Source organism: Rattus rattus, chromosome 8 (genome assembly GCF_011064425.1).
Source record: "Rattus rattus isolate New Zealand chromosome 8, Rrattus_CSIRO_v1, whole genome shotgun sequence".
NCBI classification, from domain to species: Eukaryota; Metazoa; Chordata; class Mammalia; order Rodentia; family Muridae; genus Rattus; species Rattus rattus.
Window position 1 is genome coordinate 30,999,612 of NC_046161.1, and position 21,348 is coordinate 31,020,959.

Sequence of the window (21,348 nt, forward strand, 5' to 3'; positions counted from 1 at the left end):
GAAATTCCTAGAAGTGACCTTGTAGTATAAGCCTATGTATACATTAGGAATTTTAATAGATACTATTGACTTCTCTTCACAATTATCACGAGTTCATACTGTCATGAGCATTTTGTATATCCTGTTTCCTCACGCTCTCACCAAAACATAGTAGGATCAGTGTGTGTGTGTGTGTGTGTGTGTGTGTGTGTTTCTGCGCTCGCCACCCCCCCTACCCCCTCTGTGCTTTAGCCAAAGAACAATGTCTTAGTTACTGTTACTATTGCTGCAGTGAAACACCATGAGCAAAGTCACGTTGGGGAGGAAAGGGTTAATTTTGATCCAGTTCCATATTAACAGTCAAAGCAGTGAGGGCAGGAACTCAAGGGCAGGAGTCTGGAGGCTGGAGCAGATGCAGAGGCCACAGAGGGTGCTGCTTACTGGCTTGCTCACATGGCTTGCTCAGCCGATCCTCTGACAGAGCTGAGGACCAACAATCTGGGTGGCACCACTCAGAATGGGCTGGACCTGTCCCATCAATCACTAACTGAGAAAATACCTTACAGCTGGATCGCATGGAGGCATTCTTCTCAACTGAAGTTCCCCCTTTTCAGATGACTCTAGCTTGTGTCCAGTTGACATAAGACTAACCAAAACAATCAATCATGTCCTGTGGGACGATGGCCAACATGGAATTTAGGACTTTTATAGCCTTATGTGCTTACCAAAGAAAACAAGTAAGGTTGAAAATTTTTGAGTAAATGAACATTAGAGTAGATTGGAAGAAATCAGCAGACAAGGGAAGCAAAGCCAAGAGCAGAAAACATCTAAGAAAAGGAAGGCAAACACGAGATGAAAAGCATAGAAATTGGTTCTTGGGAAAGTCTAATAACGTGCACCAGGCTTGGGCAAAATCAAGTGAAAAAGGTAGGTACAAAGGGACAGTATTAAGGGGGAATGAAATCGTAAGTCTCAATGGAAAGATTAAAAGTATTAAAGTAACAAATAGGACAGTACAGTACAAACGTAAACAGCTGTGGGATTAGCTCCTGCCACTGAATACTTGTGATGGTCAACTGAAAAGGGAGAAAGCTTTATTCTAGCTCATAGCATCAGACATGGTCACTTGGGCTTGTTGCTTTGGGTCTATGGCAGGCACCATAGTGAGAGCAACATGGCTAGAATAAGTCTAGAGGAAACCGACTTAGGTCATGGCTTGGAAGCAGAGAGACAGAAAGGGGGCAAGTTCCCAGTCTCCCCTCACCTCAACACCCCCGGAGATCTAACTTCTTTTTCAGTTAGGTCCCATCTTGTTAAAAATGTCATTATCAATCAAGCAGCATGGCAGCCATTGACCAAGCTTTCAACTTGGCTTTGGTGGGGAACTCCAGATTCAAACTATAACATGGGTAAATTCTAAGGGAAAATAGAACGTAGAAAAGCTAACTTAAAGTAAATAAAAAACCTGAGTACAGCTATGGCAGAAATTGAATTAGGAGTTAAGTTTTTCCCACAAAGAAAACATCAGGCCAGATGGTTTTGTGGAGTAACAGACCTTTCCAGATATTACACAATTCTCCCAGAGAGAAGGGGAAATGGAAAGTCTCTACTCAGTATAATCTCACGTCCAAAATTAAAGAAGGTTGGGATCAAAAAGTGAGCTAAAGGCAGGTCTTATTTTTGTGAAGATAGATATAAGAATCATAAATAACATGCTATCAAGCCAGGAATGTATAAAAAATACCTATCTTGCTGAAGCAGATATTTCAGAAGTCTGCCATAAAATGGATGGTTCACCCTGTTTACTGTATGATGGAGAAAAACCATGATTATCTCATTAGAAGTAGGAAAAATGAGACAAATCTATGCTAGATAGTCAGAAAAACGAAGTAGAACTTGATAAAGGGTATCTAGTCAAGACTTAGATGAAACATCTCTTACCATGAAAAAGTAAAAGGTACTCTCTTTAAAATTCACTCCTAGTATCTGCGTGTGAGAGAACCCAGCCAGTACAGAAAGACACAAAGAAATTAGAGGAAAGTAATCTAAACAGTTATTAATTTATAGCCAATATTGCTATTATACAATATCCAAAGTGCTTGCTAGCTTTTCCTTATCATATATTTTATTATTAAAATATAATAATAAATATAATAAAATATAATAATAAATAAATAAATATAATAAAAAATAATAAATTATAATATTTAGCAAGAAGCTAGGTGAAGACCTAATTACGCCTTTGCTGCGTAATTATTACACCGTATAACCCAGCCTGGATTATATGGGGGGTGTGTGTGTATGTGTGTGTGTGTGTGTGTGTGTGTGTGTGTGTGTACCCTTGAGAAAAATGATTATAAAGTTTATAAAGATAGGCAGAGGCCCCAGAATAACTGGAGTATTCGAAGAGCATGGGGAACTTGATGTAAGCATAAAAAGCCAGTAGTAATTTCAAAGGCATGATATCACTTCAGGAACAAATAGACTCTTGGACACCACAGACTGTGACAACAATCTCTTCACACAGAAAGACCTGAATGAACTGGCATTGTGCACTCCATGGAGGAGGATACCTGTTTCAAGTTTTGACATGAAATTATCATCAAAGTGAAATAGAAAGTAAAATTGAATCTCGACCTCAACATGGTACATAAAGATAAATCCACAGGGTACCTGTGTGATCTCTGAGTCATTTACGAATGGCACCTAAGTCTGCCAAGCACCGTTCTGCTTCCTCAGTCCTCAGGGATGTACATAGTATAGCTAGGGAGAGCCATTATGCCCATTCACCGGGAAAACTTTGGACATCGTTGAAGATCCAGTGTCCTTGGCTTTATAAGAGGTGATAAATAGGTCTAGAGAAAAAGAAAAAAGACATTCTGGAAAAAATGTCTTCTGTGTTGACCAATTTTTCCCCCCTGTGGCCTTACTTAAAAATCTCTCCAGAAAATAACCAGGAGGAAAGACTTGGTGCCATTTTGATTTAGAAACAAAATGGTGTTCATGTCCATCGTAAAAAATACTATGTCAAATTGAATTTAAAACAGATTCATATTCATTCTCTCTCTCTCTCTCTCTCTCTCTCTCTCTCTCTCTCTCTCTCTCTCCCCCCTACTCTCTTGCTTTCTCTAATGAGATTTCCCCAGAACCGATTGTTTTCCTGAAGGACTATTATCTAGTTTTATGTTTCTTTACCCTTTGCGTTCACCCTAATGTATTTACAGCAGTGCAGTGGGCATGGTATACCTATTGGAGTCTCAGTAAGCTTCTTTATATACACTCCTTTCAGAAGGGCAAGATGTAAAATCCCACTTTTTAAAAATTACACTCTCTAAGCTGAGTGTGGTGGCATACTCCTTTAATCCCCGAGTTCAAGGGCACCCTGGTCCACAGAGCAAGTTCCATGACAACCAGGCTACACAGAAAAACCCCTTTCCAAAACTGCTTCCCTCCCACAAATCAATGGCACAGAATATCTTGCATGGCTTGGTACTGGAGCAAATGAAGAAAGGGCAGGCACACATGCAAACACCGGAAAAGCTCGCATTGGCTGGGCTGTGCCCACTCTACTGGAGGGCACCTAAAAATGCAATAACCTGGCTGGCCTCAGGAGGATTTCCAGGAGCAGACTCAGGCTATAGTCATCCTGGAGGTCAAAGCCGCTATTGTTTTGTGTTGGTTTTGTTGTTGTTGGGTTTTTTGGGGGGTTTTTTTTTTTGCATCCATTATCAACATTCACACGGGTAGCAGAGCAAGGCTTTGCCAGTTCCCTGGGCCTAACTCACCTGGGAAGGGTTTGCAGATTCCTAAACATTCCCTCAGAACTTCATCCTCCCCTTACACATTTACTTGCGGCTTTTTCTGCTTCTCAGAATCATGTAGTGTGTGTGTGTGTGTGTGTGTGTGTGTGTGTGTGTGTGTGTGTGTGTGTGTGTGTGTGTGTACACGTGTGGAGGTCAGAGGACAACTTGAGGAAGTTAGTTTTCTTGCAACCATGTGGGTTGCAAGAAAGGGGATGTCTTTGCCGTCACTTTGCGGTGGAGTCACTCTGCAGGGCAGACGCCGTCGTGTAACCAGCTTTGACGATGTGAATTGTGTTTCTAATAGACAGTGGACAGAGGCCTGTCATAGTCACCGCCCCAGCAAACGTAGAGGTGACGGACGGAGACTTCGTGACTTTGTCTTGCAATGCCACAGGAGAGCCTGTCCCGGTCATTCATTGGTACGGCCGCCATGGATTGATAACCAGCCATCCATCTCAGGTCCTTAGGTCCAAATCTCGAAAGTCCCACCTCTTCCGACCTGGGGACCTGGACCCGGAGCCTGTCTACCTCATCATGTCCCAAGCGGGCTCGAGCTCTCTGTCCATCCAGGCAGTGACTCGGGAGCATGCTGGGAAATACACTTGCGAAGCTGTGAACAAACATGGCAGCACACAGTCAGAAGCGTTCCTCACAGTCGGTGAGTCCTGTTTAGCGGTTTTTTTTTCCCTCAGTAGAACAGAGCCCTTTTGTAGCAGGGGGAAAAGATGATTTGAAAGGTTATTTTAATGCGTGCATGTTTTCCCTGTGGCAATGAAACGCAGGACTGTGTTTGGGGTTGTTTTGCTGTATGGAACCAGGGGGGCCTTGGTCTCCATTTCTCATTTAATTCTTAGGAATGAGCTCAAAATACAGTCCGTCTTTGTTATTAATGGCTTTGAGTTTTGAGGGGTTTTTTCACATGAGGAGAACACGAGACGCAGGATTCAAAGTCTGAAGGGTTAGCGCGTATGGAGAAGGTAAACTGAGGGTCCTATCAGATGCCTATATGTGGCTATCTCAGTTATCTGACGGGATGTGGAATGGCTTTCATATCCCAGTGATTGGACACGATGATGACAACAGGTACATACGATGTTTGAAGTACTTCAGTTCTGACCTCACGTCAGTGGCACGTGGAGCAGCGCTCCCAAGGTTAGGGCAGTGGATGGTGGAGTGGTTTGTTAAGCTGGTTATCAGTTGGTTGTCAGTCAGCTGAGTAGATTGTTGCTGTGTTTGCCTGCTGAGGTGTGGGGTATCCAGTACTGTTTCAGTATGGGGACACTGAGGTTCCTGCCTTAGATACTCCTTGTAGGGCTTTATGTGAACTTTTTCTTCCCAGGTCCTCTGATGTCTCCCCTGGTCATAGAGCCTGTGGGGTCCAGGCCAGTGTGGATCCCAAAGTTGACATTCTTCTCTGTATAGTGGCTCTGGGGCTCCAGAGTGCCCTGCTTTAGTTAGCTCAGAGTCCAGGCTCTCATGGGTGTTCTCGCCTGTCCTGTCCTCCACAGATGTCCTTAAAGCAGAGGAGGAGCCTTGGGTGGTCTTGGCAGGAAAGCACTGGTGCTAGAGTTGGCTGTTAACATCGCCGTTTGTTTACTCTGGTAAATAAGGCGTCTCTAGCTCTGGGTAAAGCTAGAGGCCAGAGGCGATGTGTGCAAAATCTAGGGAACCTGTGTTCTCGCATGTGCTGTGCTGTCTGAAGGATGTTAATGGGGCACACTGTGTGGACATGAAGCCTGAAGGCTGTGCTGAAGTGATGCCTGGTGTGCCAACCAGAGGCCAATTGCTGAACTCTGCTTCCTCCTGACGTCACTAGAGTGCTGTTCATAGGATTTATAGCAAGTCCAAGAGGCCAGGACAGGAAGGCTGTGACAATGGTGCCTGGTAATAGAAAATATTTTGTAAATTTAGCATATTAGGTTATGATGATTGCTGTCTAATTACTGACAAATTATCATTATTCATTTTGGCAATGTGGTTATTCATTGTGGCAGGAAGAGGTAGTTAATTGGCTTTAATAACTTTAGGAGTTTCAAGGAGAGATGGTTGAGTATTATTAAATTTAAATATATGAACATATGACACTATATATATGTATATATGTGTGTGTATGTATGTATGTATGTATGTATGTATGTATGTATGTATATATGTATTCTACTGGGCAAAAAAAGAATGGCACAGTTTAGTATTATAGCTGCTAGCAGGTCTATAGGAGATGCCTGGGTAGAACTTGGCAGGCCTGATTATTGTATGCAAATATACAGTAGGACAAAAAGATGTAGATGTTATGGTTATAACTGACAGAACTAGCTATTTTTTTCGTTCTCATTTTAAGTATGAGAAATCGAAAACTCTTAAATTTCATTATCTGACTTGCTTCGATGAGATCTTTAACATTCTCCTCTGTTCCAGAATCCTGTCTGGGTAAATGCCATTTTAATGAGCAATAAACCCTGCCAGCCACAGCCTACCCACATGGCCTTTTTTCTGTGTTCTAGAAGAATTATTAAGGCCTGGTTGAGTTTATTAAAGCTCTGATTGTACATAGTAGTGCGCTTCTTTGCAGAGAAACCCGACTCTCATTAAACTCTAGCAGTAACTGTCAGTTCCTTTTTTTATTATGGGGAGGGTAAGCCAGATCTGAAAGTGGGTGACAACTCCCTCTCCCTTCTTTCCAGAGACCTTGAGCTTCTGAGCTCCTGGATGTATAGCATTATAGAGTGAGTTGTATCTGCTCAAAACTCTAATGGGGGCTGGCCTAGGTCCCCTGCAGCGCAGTGTGGCTGTGAGCGGTCACATGGGATATGTTGGTCAGGTATAGTTGTATCTCACATTATATTAGTTTGTACTCAGACTTACTAAATTCAGTAACATTGCTATATTTTTTTCCTAATTCAAAAGCAGTCTACCTTTAAGCTTGGAATCAGCAGTTGGGGGACTGAGGCAGGAGGAATGTTGCTGCAAGGTCAAGCCTAGCCCCGACTGTGAGTTGAGTTTAGTAAATCTTTCCTTAAAATAAAAAAAAAGTAGAACGTGAAGTTGGGAGAGAGACTGGGGAGGGGACACTGAGAATGGGAGGGTGGTAGTGATGGGCCAGTGTGATCAGAACACAATGTATAAATGCATGAATCTTACAAAGAATAAACACTGCTTTCAAGATACAGACCTAGACTTCTGCCTGTTACAGAATCCTTTCGAAGGCAAACTGAGATAGACATGCTGTCCGTGAGCACTTTTGAAAATCAAGACAGTCCCCAATCTAAGATGGTTCCTCTTGAAATTTTTCGATTTAAAAACAGAGGTAGGAAAGTGATACACATTCAGTGGAAACAGCACTTTGAATTTTGGCCTTTTCCTGGATAACCTTTGAAGTACTCTAGAGACGCTGGGCAGTAGCAGAGAGCTGTTCCTCCCAGTCAACCATTCCAAACGAGGGAGACATAGCTGCTGTAGTATGCTGATGCCAAACGATGGCGCCCATGGGAATATTAAACGTACTCTCTCAGCTTAATATTTTTAATTGATAATGAGTTTATCATGATAAAATGAAGAGCCAAGATCTTCAACCAGTATCTAATACAATTTTTTGATTCGCACCAGTAGAGATTACTCAGTTTCCCCCATTTTGAGAGTTGTGGTGGGCCGCAGTGCACCTGGAGTAACAGAAACGGAGCTGTGATGCTCTCTCAGGGAGGCAGGCTGTAGAATAGCGTCCTTCTTAACACTTCTTTATAAACTGAGGCATGCGGTACGGACACGCCTTTGTGGCCAGACACCACTTCCCAGTGGTCAGCTGCCGGGAGGATCCAGGAAGCTACCAATGAAACAAGAGCCCTTCCCCACCACCCAGGCCACAGCTAATCCCCTCTGGTTAGAGCTCATTTTTCATCACCAGCAGGCACAACATCCACCCGAGTGTCTCCTCCTCGCTGACTCACTAGGTAAACACGCCCCGTCCAGGAGCAATATTTTCAAGTTGTCTCAGGGAACTTAATTAGTTTTCTTCTGCACTGTTTCACACTGGCTTCTTATTTTCTTTGGTGGAGGATGATTCTAGGACATTCTTTCATACACTAACAGGGACCTGACCTTACACCGTTAGTCTGGGTCTTGTGGGATTTCTTGTTAATGTGTCGTGGTTCTAAAATCACACCCACTATTTTTTTTTTTTTAAAGCAGCATTCTGACCTCATCGTAGAGGTAACTGTTGTGTGTCGTAGTCTCTGCGGTGTCTCTGTGTCACGCCTTCCCCTTCCTTCTCGAAGGAGTGGATAACAGGGACCGTTTGTTGCCAGTATTAATAGCACTGGAGAGAAACCGAGCTGTCAACCCTTAGGTTTTACTACAATGGCAGTCTGTCTGTCTGCACAGAGATCTCGCTCACCTTCCCCGCTCTTCTCACAGCTGCACAATAACATTCTTCTCCAGCTCTCGTCTTGGTTTGGAACCCTGTCTCCTCATCTGTAAAGCAGGAGGAAGTCCTCCGCTCCACCCGAGAACTAAATGAGATTATTAAACATCTTACACAGTTCTTGGTACAGAAATTCCTGTACTCAGTAGTTTTGGGTATTTGAATCCTTTTTTTTTTTAAAGTGAAAATACATTATTTTTACCTTCTAAATGATGTTGCAAGTCGGTGTTAAGACTTAGCTAGCGATCTTTAGACTGACAATTTTTTAAATGATATTTTAATTCCTTGAGAACACCACACCATTTATTTTGAACATATTTACTCTCCCTTCTCCAACTGTACCCATAATGACCCTCTCTTCCTTACCATCGCTTCCCACCAACCTGGAGATTTTTTTTCCCCTATGAAGTCCAGTTTGCATTGCCCAGCTAGTTTCGGGAGTGGGGTCTGCTCTGGTTTGTGGTTTACCTACCAGAGGCCACATCATTAAAACCAAGTCTTCCTCTCCCAGCAACTGCCGTGGCAGAGTAGCTCCTTGGCTAGCAGGGGGATTTTGTGCCCGTTTTACTTCCTCCGTGCTGGGATTCTATCTGGTCACATCACTTCTACAGCCAAAAAGCAGAGAGGGGGAATGTGGTACGCAGCTGGCTTTCTCCTTTTCTTTCAGCCCAGGATCCAGCCCATAGATTAGTGTGAGGTCCCTACTTCAGTTAATCCAGTCTAGAAAGGGCTTCGTGAACATGCCCAGAGGCATGCTTCCGTGGAGATTATTAATCCTGCCAAGATTCCCCATCATAAATTGGATACATATTGATGAGTACTGACTGCCCAAAAGATTAGTGACACGGCCCCTTTGCTGTTTCGTCCCGTTCTGTTCTGTTCTGTTCTGTTAGCTACATGCAGCTGGGCCGTTCTTTCTTTTGCCTCGCTTACTCGGGGTTAGGAATTGGTAACTTGGCTATCCCAAGGGATGCAGCCAAAGTAGCCTCGCTCTCCTGTGGACGTGTGTAGAAGTGGCACCTCATCTCCATGCCTGTTTGGGAAATCTCTACACAAGACCAGCTGGCACATGCCTGTGTGGTGGCCAAAGCCTGAGGCAGTGTGAAGTGGAAGAACCAGGACTTCCTGAGGCTTAGGCTGACACGCAGGGCCTGAGGGCACTGTGTACGTGGGAATTCTGGGAAGGAACTTTGCAAACTAACTTCCCAGAGCGTGCGAGAGCAATGCTGACCATTACAAAACAAACTAAACCAAACCAAGCCAAAAGCAAAAACCCACCACATTTATTTATTGTGTGCATTGGGAGGGGCGTACATGCGGAGGTCAGAGGGCAACTCAAAGGAGTTGGTTCCAGTCTACTCCGTGGGTTCTGGAGATGGAACGCAGCTTGTCCTGTGTGGCAGCAGGTGCCTTTGTCCACTGAGCCCTCACACCATCTCCCATGTTCTTCTTCAGTCTCTTTGTTCAGTGACGCTCTGTTCCACGCACTGTCCATTGTGTTAAACTCGCCAGGTCCTTTTAAATGGGGTTGGTAAATTGTTACTGTAAAAACTCAATATTAACGCAGAGCTAAGTGAAAATAAGTCTGTTCACCAGCGTCAGGTTGACAATAGACATCGGATGTCACTCTGTACAAAACGGTGAAACGTTACTAGTTTTAAGTTCTCAGATTCACGTTTGCTCCTAATGTCAGCACTGGGTAGAAGATGCTGGGAAAGTAAACTTCTTTAAGCAGTGTCCCCTTATCCCTCTCTCCCTCTACGCAGTTCCTTTAGAAACAAACACAAAGGCAGAGCCAGTCACACCCTCCGAAGCTTCTCAGAACGATGAACGAGACCCACGAGACGGTTCAGAGTCCGGCTTGCTGAACCTGTTTCCAGTGAAGGTGCATCCCGGTGGAGTGGAATGGCCAGCAGAGAAAAATGCCTCTGTCCCCGATGCTCCTAACATACTGAGCCCCCCACAGACCCACATGCCAGATACGTACAACCTGGTGTGGAGGGCGGGGAGGGATGGCGGAATGCCCATCAACGCCTATTTCGTGAAGTACCGAAAGGTAATTCATTTTTCTGTTCTCATTTTTTAACCCTGAGTATGGTGTGGGACATTTACTTATTCTGTTGTACATTTATGGTAGAAAGCGAGAGTGTTCCAGAATATGTTTGTCAGAGGTAACCTCACTAGTCATTCTGGATTGACAGATCTTAGGAAACCATTAAGGATGGAGTATAAATAATTTTTTTCCCAAGTTGAAGTCTAATCCAGAGTAACCATAACATTTTTTCTTCCCTCCCTCCCTCCCTCCCTCCCTCCTTTCCTCCCTCCCTCCATCTCTCTCTCCCTTCTTTCCTACTTTCCACCCTGTGCTGGGGATGGAAGGTTTCAAGCTAGGCTAGCGATTGTCACTGAACTCTGTCTCTGGCTTCCGTCACTTACCATTTTCTATCAAACCTCCTGTTTTTACACACTGGGCCTCAGACACTGTAAGCTACTTTGAAAGCCGTAATTCTGTTGTTTGCTGAGGTTGTAGAATACTCATCAAATAAAGAGTGCCTGTTGGGGCAAGGTCCTCTGGCATCATCTGGGACCGTTGCATTGTGGGCTGGCCTCTTACTAGTACTAGAATCTGAAATGGCTTGGCTATTTATTTGGTCATGCTTGGGCCTCTATGTGTCGATTCTTTGGGTGCTATGATTTTTTTCTGTGGGTTTACACTAAAGCAAAATTTAAAAGCTCCTCTTATAACCCTAATGAGATCAATGCGTTTCACAAGACGAAGGGCATTGCATCTCTCGCTCACAGTGACAGATCACGTCTGCAGACTGCTCCGGGGTTAGAGAAGTGCTACTCTCTGTGCTGTTGGGAAGGAATGTTTTCTGTCACCCATCTCCCGTTATTGTGGTTTCCCTCGAGCAGCTGGACGACGGCAGTGGTGCGGTGGGCAGCTGGCACACGGTTCGCGTCCCCGGGAGTGAGAGCGAGCTGCATCTAACCGAACTGGAGCCTTCAAGCCTCTATGAAGTTCTGATGGTGGCCAGAAGTGCAGTCGGCGAAGGACAGCCTGCCATGCTTACCTTCCGGACCAGCAAAGGTGAGTGCCTTCTTCCGTCAGAGTGAACCGGCTTCTTAATGCCAACGTATTAGCGAGAATCCTGTCGGATGGGAGACACCCTAAGACATAAGTCTGTTATCTGTGCACACTGTAGTACCTTTCCGGGGGGCTGCGTTTAGGTGTTGCATTATTGATACCAGTGTAATATCCCATACATATTTTTGCAACTTCACAATGAGCAGCATTCCGATGGCTGAGGAAGGGGAATCAGACAGGTTGAGGTCCAGCAGTGGAGCGTACACTCTGATGAGAGGGTAAAAGGCACACTCAAGTAACAACTCTAGACAAAATTCAATTTGGTTCTGGGGTTTATCAAACCCTGCCGTGCACTGGGCAGTGTAGAATGTCAATGAAGCCGGTCCTCACGGAGCTCATAGTCCAGGTGGGAGGAGCACACGCTTAAGTTCTCAGACGCTACGGGGTGGACTTAGGGAGTGTCTGGGTTGGAGTTACTGTAAGTAGGTGGCCAGGGAGGTGTTCAGTATCAGTCAGCAGCAAGATGTTTAGAGAAGGGGACGTGGAAGGTCTCTGTATATCAGGGGAGGGTTCATTCCTGGCAGACAGACTGGGGCACACAAAGGCACAAAGAATGATGTGCTAAGTCAAGTGTGCACACCAGGAACACCAAAGGGGCTGCTGTGATGTGTGATGGAGCAAAGTGGGAAGACGTCTGTGTGTGTGTGGGGTGTGGGGCTCGGTGGCACAATACTCTGTGGAACTTGCTAAGTCTTTGCTGGTGACGCCTTATGAGCTAAGAGGAGATGGAACATTTGGGCTGGAGTTATGGAGTCAGGAGTAATGGAACAGGGTAGGATAAGGAGAAACAGAACAATGTGAGCAGTACCATGACAGATGTGTTCCTGATGAGCATCTGGGGAAGGGAGTTCAGGTAGAAGAGGCTATGTCAGAGTGGCCCAGATAAGGGAAAATACTTCAGGGGTGAAGAGGGGGAACCCTGAAGAAGCCAGTGCTGGAAAAGAAATGGCCTCTGAAGACTGACATGGGTGCATTCGGTGACTTTGGGAAATGACGTTCATCTATGCACTATTCAGCAGAAATGAGTACTTCCCATTGAAATGAGTCCTCAGTCAAGTTTTCACTACTAGGTCCTAGTTGTTCATAGTGTGACCTATAACCATTGAAGAGCTGTTTCAGTTTAAAAACTAGAAAACAACAGAGAACAAACTTCACTTTTGCTCGTTAAAACATTAAAATTAGTGTATTATTTATCTGCAGAACAGGTTTAACAGAAACTCCTTAATTGTGATTATTATTTTGGAATGAATATGTGCAACAAAAAGAAAATGAGCTAACCAGAGCCTCTGCTCAGGTCCTCATTCAGGGTTCCTGCTCTGGTTGTTTTAGTAGTCAAGGTTCTCTAGAGGAAGAGAATCAATACAGGTATAAGATAAGGACGTAGACAGACATAGACACAGACACAGATACAGACATAGACAGATATAGGCAAGGACATAGACAGACAGACACAGGCACAGACATAGACAGATATAGGCAAAGACATAGACACAGACACACACACACAGACACAGACATATAGGCAAGGACATAGACAGACAGACACAAACACAGACAGACACAAACACAGACAGACACAGACATAGACACAGACAGACACAAACACACACAGACACAGACAGACACAGACAGATGCAGACACAGACATAGACACAGACAGACACAGACACAGACACAGACAGATATAGGCAAGGACATAGACAACCTGGAAGGTTTCTGGAGAGCTGCTGGCCCTCAGTCAGTGGCAGACACTGGCAGCACTGGAGTGAACAGCAGTAGCAAGATGAATCCACTCAGTGTCACAGGACAGCTGATTGAGTAAATCTGGGCTGCTACCAGGCCTCAGGGTGGGTCCTCAGCTTCTCATGCAGTGCGCCATTCTCAGGTGATTCTAACTTGTGGCAAGCTTACATCAAATCCAACCATCACATGTGTCAATTAAAGTAGTACCACGAAGACAAAGCTAGAGCTCTCTTAACAGTACCAGAGAAAGACAGCGTTTGTCCTAGTTCCTGACACCAGCTAAGTATAAGGGAGGTACTGTGTTTAGACACAGACACATGTATCTTCATAGCTAGCTATGTTTCACAGTCATTTTGGGTTTTATTTTGCATATATAAGCTTATTGCCTTTTAAAAATATATTTTACAGAAAAAATGGCATCATCGAAAAACACCCAGGCATCCTTTCCACCTGTGGGCATCCCTAAGCGGCCTGTAACTTCAGAGGCTTCCAACAGCAATTTTGGAGTTGTGCTTACGGATTCCTCTAGGCATAGTGGAGGTAAAGAATCTTCATCTTGTTTGTTTATAAATGTCACTGTTCTTTTTCACTTTGGGGAGGTAGGATAGGGACATTTGTTATTAAGGTTGTGTTCTATGCTGCCTACCTGTTTTTTATATGTGTTATATATATGTGGTGTATGTGTGTTGATTGTGTTCGGGCACGTGTGTGTGTGTGTGTGTGTGTGTGTGTGTGTGTGTGTGTAATGTTGGGAATTAAACCCAGGGCCATGTGCATGCTACGCTAGCACTGTACCACAAAGCTACATACCCTGCCTTCAAATCACTTTTTGTAATTATGCTAACTCAGGACACGTAGAGAACATTTAACATTTGCTTCTTTGATCTACAAGTTTCCATGCTTCCCCCTTAGGTTTTTATAGTTTACCATGAATTGATATCAAACAAAACAGTCTAGTACAATGAGTTGCCCTCTTTAGTGCCATGAACTTTCCTTACCTGAGGATCCTCTCTTCAGATCTGCTCGTCAGTTACTTAAACACAATACTAAGTGAATGCCAGCTCAAAGGCGAATGCTTTACTATTTACCTAACCCAACATATAGAAGTCACTAGCTGCCAGCACAGCGGGGATGAAATAATCCATGATCTCAAAGATTTGAAGTATAGTGAGTGATCCAGACATCTGAACACACACCAGGGAATTGACTCCTAAAATGAGAACCCACTAAGCCCATAGAGCAGAGTGTGTAATATATGCAGGCACACCTGGGATAGCCAGCTTGTCCATTCTGCCTTTGCTTGTACTCCTGGGATTCCAGAGGCAATGGAGAGATACCCAACTCACCCACTTGATGCAAAGGAGGGCATATAATGGTTCACACAGCTGCTTGGCAGCTTGAGTTAAGCCTCAGAAGAGAACACTGCCTCCAGATGAAGAAGATACCTCAAACAGCAGACAGACAGATGATGCTGTGCACTCAGTGTAGAGATTAGATCTTGTTTGCTGTGACTTGTTGCAGGTGGCAATGATGATAGTATAAGGTACAGGCAGGTGCCCATGTCTTCTATGAACTCTTTAAAAGAGTAACCTCAGGCAGCAAGTAAGGACACTCATTGCCTGACAGCCCAAGGACCCACATGGTGAACGAAGAGAAAAGACAGTGTGTAAGAACACACTGTCCTCTGACCTTCATGCGAGTGCACCTCCACATGTGTGCTGTGTCATATGTCTCACCCACAACAAATAAACAAACAAATACATAAAATAAGACTTTTAAAAAAATGTAGCCTTTTCCTGAGAGCTATGAAGACCTAGCAAGGGAGATACCCCAGGAGCATGAAGGTGGTTTTCCCCAGGGCAAGGTTCCTTTATTACACTGGGGATGGGTTGACCCCTATGATTTCTCCAAATGTTGGAAACTTGACTGTATAGTCTTGTGGTAGTGGGGGACTGCATTCATGTTACCTCCTCAAAAAACAAACAAAACAATACAATACAAAACAAAAGAAAAAAAAACCCGAGATCCTAAAGGGACTTAAAGAGGAAGAAATACAAAAGATGTACCTAGAAAACGTGAAGATGACATCAGCGAACGAAAGAGGAGGTGAGAGGACAGCTGAGGTTAGACTACAGGAGGGAGAGGACAGCTGAGGTTAGAGTACAAGAGGGAAGGGACTGCTGAGGTTAGAGTAAAGGAAGTGGGTATAGCTAAGGTTAGAATAAGGAAGTTGAAGTACAGCTGAGGTTAGAGAAAGGGGGAGGGTTACAGCTGAGGTCAGAGTAAAGGGGGAGGGTTACAGCTGAGGTCAGAGTTAAGGGGGAGGGTTAGAGCTGAGGTCAGAGTTAAGGGGGAAGGGTTACAGCTGAGGTCAGAGTTAAGGGGGGGGTTACAGCTGAGGTCAGAGTTAAGGGGGAGGGTTACAGCTGAGGTTAGAGTAACAGAATCTGCATGAATGAGAGGAGGAAGCTTGGGTGCAGGCAGCAAGGAAGCATTTACAAGAGGCATGGATGATAAAAGCTTGTAAGTGAAGATTATGGATGTAGGTGAATATTATGAGTCTGGAGTTCTCCAAGCTGAAATATACATATGAAATTACTTGCTTTCTGGTTATAACACCTTCTTGAGGAGGAGACCATGTCTGCCCTCCAGATAAGAAAACGGGCTCCGAGGTTTCAGCGTGACAGTGGTGGAGCTGCTGTCGGAGTCCGCAGTGTTTCAAATGTAGCTACTGTTGTTGCAGAGACTGTCTGTCTTCTCCTCTGTGGACACCTCCTCAGCGACCTTTTCCTCTCTGACCTGTGGTGTTCAGTGAGGTCGCATCTTGCACAGTCACCCTGAGAAAGTCGTTTGATTTTTCTGTAAAGACCTGCATTAACCTTTCTGCCCATTCTGTTTCCATTGCTTTCTAGTGGAAAGGAATATAGTAAGTATCACTCACAGTTGCCTGCTAATGCCTTCTTCTGTTTATCCCTTAAGCCATTTGTCTTGTAAAACGCCCTGGTTTTCTGCATACAAGAACCATGTTCAATGTGATGTCCTTCTTACACCTTTCTTAGAAGGGAGGGTTAAAGAGATGTTGAAATTAAACAAGTCCATGCTTGGGAAACATGGACTCAGAATAAAGATAGGCTTCTTTCTTTAGTGTCTTCACCAATACTATGGCATTGTGGCCCAGGTTGCCCTTCTGTGTCCATTTAAAAACCTACTGGCCTTCTGAGAACTGGATTCCACAGGGTTCACAGGAAGCTGATGGGGAGGCAGAATGGCAGTTTACTGGAGTGTGCAACTATTTTGGGGGCCATCCTTGTAGGATTCAGGAAGGAAGTCAATAACAACCACTAGACTGCTGGTTCAGCAAGGGAAGTTAGGCCCCTGATTTAAATGCAGGTGACCTTACTCCCAATGTCACAGGGTCTAGTCCTTCTAACCTGTCACGTAGGACAGCATTGTGCAAGCTGTCCCTGCAAGCTGTTAGCCATGGCCCTCTGAATTAATGTTCTGTGTTTGTGCCACGGTCTCTCTGTGGCACTGTTCCTGTCTTCTTCCCTTGTTACCTTGTTAGTATTGATTTCAGCACACTATATCCATGCATGGGCTGACAGACTTGGTTTCAGACCAGCAATTCCTGAGACCTTGAGGCACCTGTTAAAGGGACATAATAATGGTAACAGTGTAATAATCAGTAGGCTGCTGGCTCTAATTTGGAAAAGGTTTCCAATGAGAAAACATTTGTTAGCATTGTTTATAAGTCATAGCCAAAATCAAATAATTACTTGTAGACTGCTTTAGCCATAAATCTAAAATAGTAAAGCAGAAACCATCACATTCATTAACTTTCCTTCTACGTAAGTTAATTATATCTGTAATCATTTTCCTTTCTTCCTTCCAGTTTCCTGTGTTTCCTTTCTTGTACGTTTTATTTCCCATCAGCTTTTAGAGAGGACAGGGAGACAGGCTGTAATATTATTAGCGATGACAAAAAACATCAATGAGGGACCTTTAACACCGCGTTTGGGGTTTACCCCTCAGAGTGTTTTTAGGTTATTCCTGTCTCTGACATCATGGTGCTGGAAAAATGAGTGTCCCAATTTTCAGTCCCAGAGGCACCAGATCGACCTACTATCTCGATGGCGTCGGAGACCTCAGTCTATGTCACCTGGATTCCCCGTGCAAATGGCGGCTCTCCCATCACTGCCTTCAAGGTGGAATATAAGCGGATGAGAAGTAGTGACTGGCTAGTGGCTGCTGAAGATATCCCTCCTTCCAAACTCTCTGTGGAAGTCCGGAGTTTAGAGCCAGGTAATAATACTTTGTTGTTGTTATTGATACAATAACAGTTTCTCGTTTTGAAAATAAAATACAAAGAAGAGAGTAAATTAGGCCAACTATACCCATCCATACATTCTGTTTATATTTTGTTATATTTCTTCCTAGCCTGTTTTTCCTCTGTGCCTTCCATATGCTCTGGAATCTGATCACAAATACAGTTTTACACCCCTCATTGTGTGTAACTTTGTGGGTGTCATACTCTGCTTAACTATTTTTGTTGGCGTTACTTCAGTGGTGGAAACTGAAGCCAAGGCCTTGTCCACGCTAAGCAAGGGCTCTACCGCCGAGCCACATTCCCACCCCTTAACCATTCTTCATTTCTAGATTTTAAACTGCTTCTCCAATCCCAATTCTTGAGTCTATTAAAAATATTATCTGTAAGAGAGCAAAAAAGTATAAATAAATAAGCTGAACTTTTGTTTGGGCTCATGGCCACTTTTGCTTTTGGAATCTTGAATATACGAAAGTTATGTAGATGTCTGTGTCTGACTTAGTTGGGACAAGGCAGCAGTTTTATATATGGGTGGAACTAAGTAACATTTTCTGAACTGAAAACTTCCCATCGGTTGCATTTGAGTGATATGGAAACTTGGTTTAGGACTTTAATTTGTTCTTTAGATGCATCATAGCCTTGTTACAATTCTTTTTAAAAGTTACGTGTGTTTTGGTTTTGCCCCATCCCTCAAGGTTCGATATACAAATTTAGAGTCATTGCTATCAACCATTACGGTGAGAGTTTTCGGAGCTCGGCGTCCCGTCCCTACCAGGTGGCTGGCTTCCCAAATCGCTTTTCCAATCGCCCCATAACTGGACCTCACATCGCATACACAGAGGCTGTCAGCGATACTCAGATCATGCTAAAATGGACGGTACGTGAGTGAACACCTTATTAGTGAGATTTCACGTCAGCAGTGCACTGTTCTTGCCATGTGATGCTCGGAGCTGTTGAACGTTCAGTTGCAGAGAAGTGGGAGGGCACCGAGGTTTGTCTGCAGCACGTATGCTCAGACACAGGGTAAAGATGGCATCACTGTTTGTTCTGCTCTCGTCCAAATGTTGTTAACTTAACACTTTATGCTTTATTCTTTTGGAACCAGTGTACATCTATTTTTTTAAGCTAATGAAGTGCATACTGTTTTTTGGTTTTTTTTGTTTTTTTTTTTCAGTTCCGTAGTAAGCTAATTGCTCATGTACCTTTGACTATCTCTGAATCGTGTTCAAAAATGGCCAGTACATATATTGCCAAACCAAGCTAGAGAAACATTGCTAGATAGATAAGGAAATTAGGATGTTGCTTTTATTTTTGCCTCTGACGAGTCTTTGCTTCTGTTTTCTAGTATATTCCATCAAGTAACAATAACACTCCCATTCAAGGATTCTATATCTATTACCGGCCGACAGACAGTGACAATGACAGTGATTACAAGAGGGATGTTGTGGAAGGTGAGTCTCTGGGTAAGCTGGGACCCTTGTCCCAATGCTTTTACAGGGAGGGGCTAAACATCAGGAACCCATCTTCCTAGGCTGAGACCGAGTTAGAAAGGAGCTGGTATGGGCTACTAAGTTTGTACTCATGTAACCCAAATTTCCTAGTCTCTCCTCCCCTGCAACAATGCCCTGACCTCGTTGCAGAGACAGTTATAAAAGTATGGGACAAGAGACTGTCAGTAGTTCTCTGAAAAGGATTTTGACCTTGTTTTATTTGTTTTTTAATGACCAGTGACCTGAATGTATACATCAGTTGCAACTTCTTACTGTATTAAAAAAAAAAAGTCTTGCTCTAACAGTCTGTAGACCTCTGTGCTAGGACAATCACATAGTAAGCACACTATCCACCTTTAGAGATATCGAGGAGTTGGAGCGTTGTGTAGAGGAAACAAGAAACAGCCCAGGTGTGAAGGGTGTCAACTCTGTTCCTTGGCTGCATTTCCAGTACAATCTCGGGTGTTGCCTGTGGCCTGGTAACTGCTGTGACCTGCTGGCCCACATGTCTACCCACAGCCATGCCTTTTGTATCTTTCTGCAGTGCCGATGTTGACACCAGCCTTAAGTCCTCGATGCAGGATAGTTCTTGGTGCCCACCATTCATTCCCCTTCCCTAATGCCTCCCATGGGTTTCTCGTGCTTCTCTCTTGGGACTTTGTGTGCCTGTTGCTCAGACCAGATCTTCCCCAAAGTTCTAGCCCAAATTAAACCCTCTGTGCTTCTTTCACAGCGTTTAATCTAAGTCTAGATATATGACTACGAGTATCTGAAATTATATATTTCTCTTACTAAATATTAACTCACTTTAGATGTGGGATCCTTGTTCCCTCAGCTGAATTCCCAGCCCTTCAATGGTGAGGCATTCGGTATTGGATGAGTCAATGGACATGTGAATGGAGCCCAACAAAAGGGCAGTGGAGTGTCTGTGGGTGGGGTGGAAATAGGCAGAAGCAACAGGAGAGCTGTGTTCAAACTTCTGTGTGGGAGGGGAGCTGCTTCAGTCGAGACAGATGGTTATAAGGACATGATGTAGAGGAGAATTTTCTTGCAGAAAAGTCTAGGTTCCCTCACAGGGTAATAGGTTCCAGCAAGCATAAACCTGATGCTCCGTTCTTGGTACTATTTTAGATGGGATTCTTGGTGCGAGAGGAAAACTTCTTCCCAGCTCTGTTGTTAGTCCAGAGGTCTGATCCTTTGAAATAGTGAATGTCTTGGTTGGGTTTATCATTCAGTGGTAGAACATGTGCGTGGTATGTGCCAGGCCCAGAGTTCTATCTCATACGTGTGTGTGTGTGTGTGTGTGTGTGTGTGTATGTATCCCTGCATACATAAATACATGGTATAGCAAATCTTGTCAGCCTAGGATTTGCCATATGACCTCCTGCCACTAAATGCGTAGTTGTTTAAAAAAATCAATTTTAAGTATGCTGTCTCATATCAAATATTACAGCGTTAGGGGGATCTTATTTTGTATTTATGAATACTTTAACCACATGTGTATCACATGTATGCCTGGTGCCTACAAAGTCAGAAGAGGGCATCAGAGCCCCTGGCATTGAAGTTGTGGATCGTTAGTTGCAAGCTGCCATGTGATGGAAACTTACCGAGTGATGGAGCCCAACCAGGTCCTCTAAAACATGATCAAGTTCTCCTCACTGTTGAGTGATCTTCCCAGCGGACATAGGATTTCTTTTAGGACACATTCAGTGGAGTTACTTTTGTAACATAATAAAAACCTTACAGTCTGAGTAGGGTGGCTGCACATGTCTTTTTTGAATGAAAGGATGGTTCTTTCTCCTTTTCTGTAACTGTCAGTGGCAAAGCTTCTTCTGTGCTCTCAGCAGTCAAGGCAGCAGCCATTTTAGGGGAGAGAAGGAGACACAAGGGAGCAGCAGGAGACAACGGGATGCAGCGGTGTCGACTTGGTGGTGTAGACATCCGTGCCTTGGGTGTCTGCTTTGTGACCATTCGGTGCAGTGTCCTGTGGCTCTGCAGTTTGCATACTTTTTGTCAATCAAAAGGCCGTCAGAAAAAACAGAAAGATAATTATGACCTCTGCATTTTGTTCTGCCCAAGACTTTGTTTTAGTTTAGATGATTTAGAAGAATGGGGGTATCAGATTTTTATTTTTGAAACTTTCGACATAGGTTAAACATTCGGCATAAGATCGTTCTAAACAAAGCAGATGTTAGGTGACACGAACAGCTCTGTGTCTCTCCCTCGTCCTTGCCTTCCTTCTGTACTTTCTAGTAATCCCTGTGCGTTAACAGTTTTTAAACTCTGCTCTTGAGAGGAATCTGGACTTTTTGTAAACCTCTGTGATGGGAGTGAGAGCCTGGGACTAGAAGAGCATTTAACAGCACGTCATGGATAGCACACTCACGGATAGGCGGCTCTCTTGGCTCTCAGCAGGCTTGTTTATAAATGTAGCACACTGAGCAGTT

At 44.0% G+C, this 21,348-nt stretch overlaps 1 protein-coding gene and 1 non-coding gene across 2 annotated transcripts in view; both read left to right on the forward strand.

Moving 5' to 3' along the window:
- Cdon (cell adhesion associated, oncogene regulated) overlaps positions 1–21,348 on the forward strand; it is an 86,052-nt gene that overhangs the window by 37,643 nt on the left and 27,061 nt on the right. The window contains exons 8-14 of the mRNA XM_032909338.1: positions 4,087–4,440; positions 9,963–10,252; positions 11,113–11,287; positions 13,496–13,627; positions 17,186–17,389; positions 18,107–18,288; positions 18,757–18,862. Of these exons, the coding sequence (XP_032765229.1) occupies positions 4,087–4,440; positions 9,963–10,252; positions 11,113–11,287; positions 13,496–13,627; positions 17,186–17,389; positions 18,107–18,288; positions 18,757–18,862 (1,443 nt within the window). The remainder of the gene's footprint in view (positions 1–4,086; positions 4,441–9,962; positions 10,253–11,112; positions 11,288–13,495; positions 13,628–17,185; positions 17,390–18,106; positions 18,289–18,756; positions 18,863–21,348) is intronic.
- On the forward strand, positions 14,893–15,060 carry LOC116908381. The gene has a single exon (XR_004388928.1). It is a non-coding gene; the product is annotated as a U1 spliceosomal RNA (small nuclear RNA).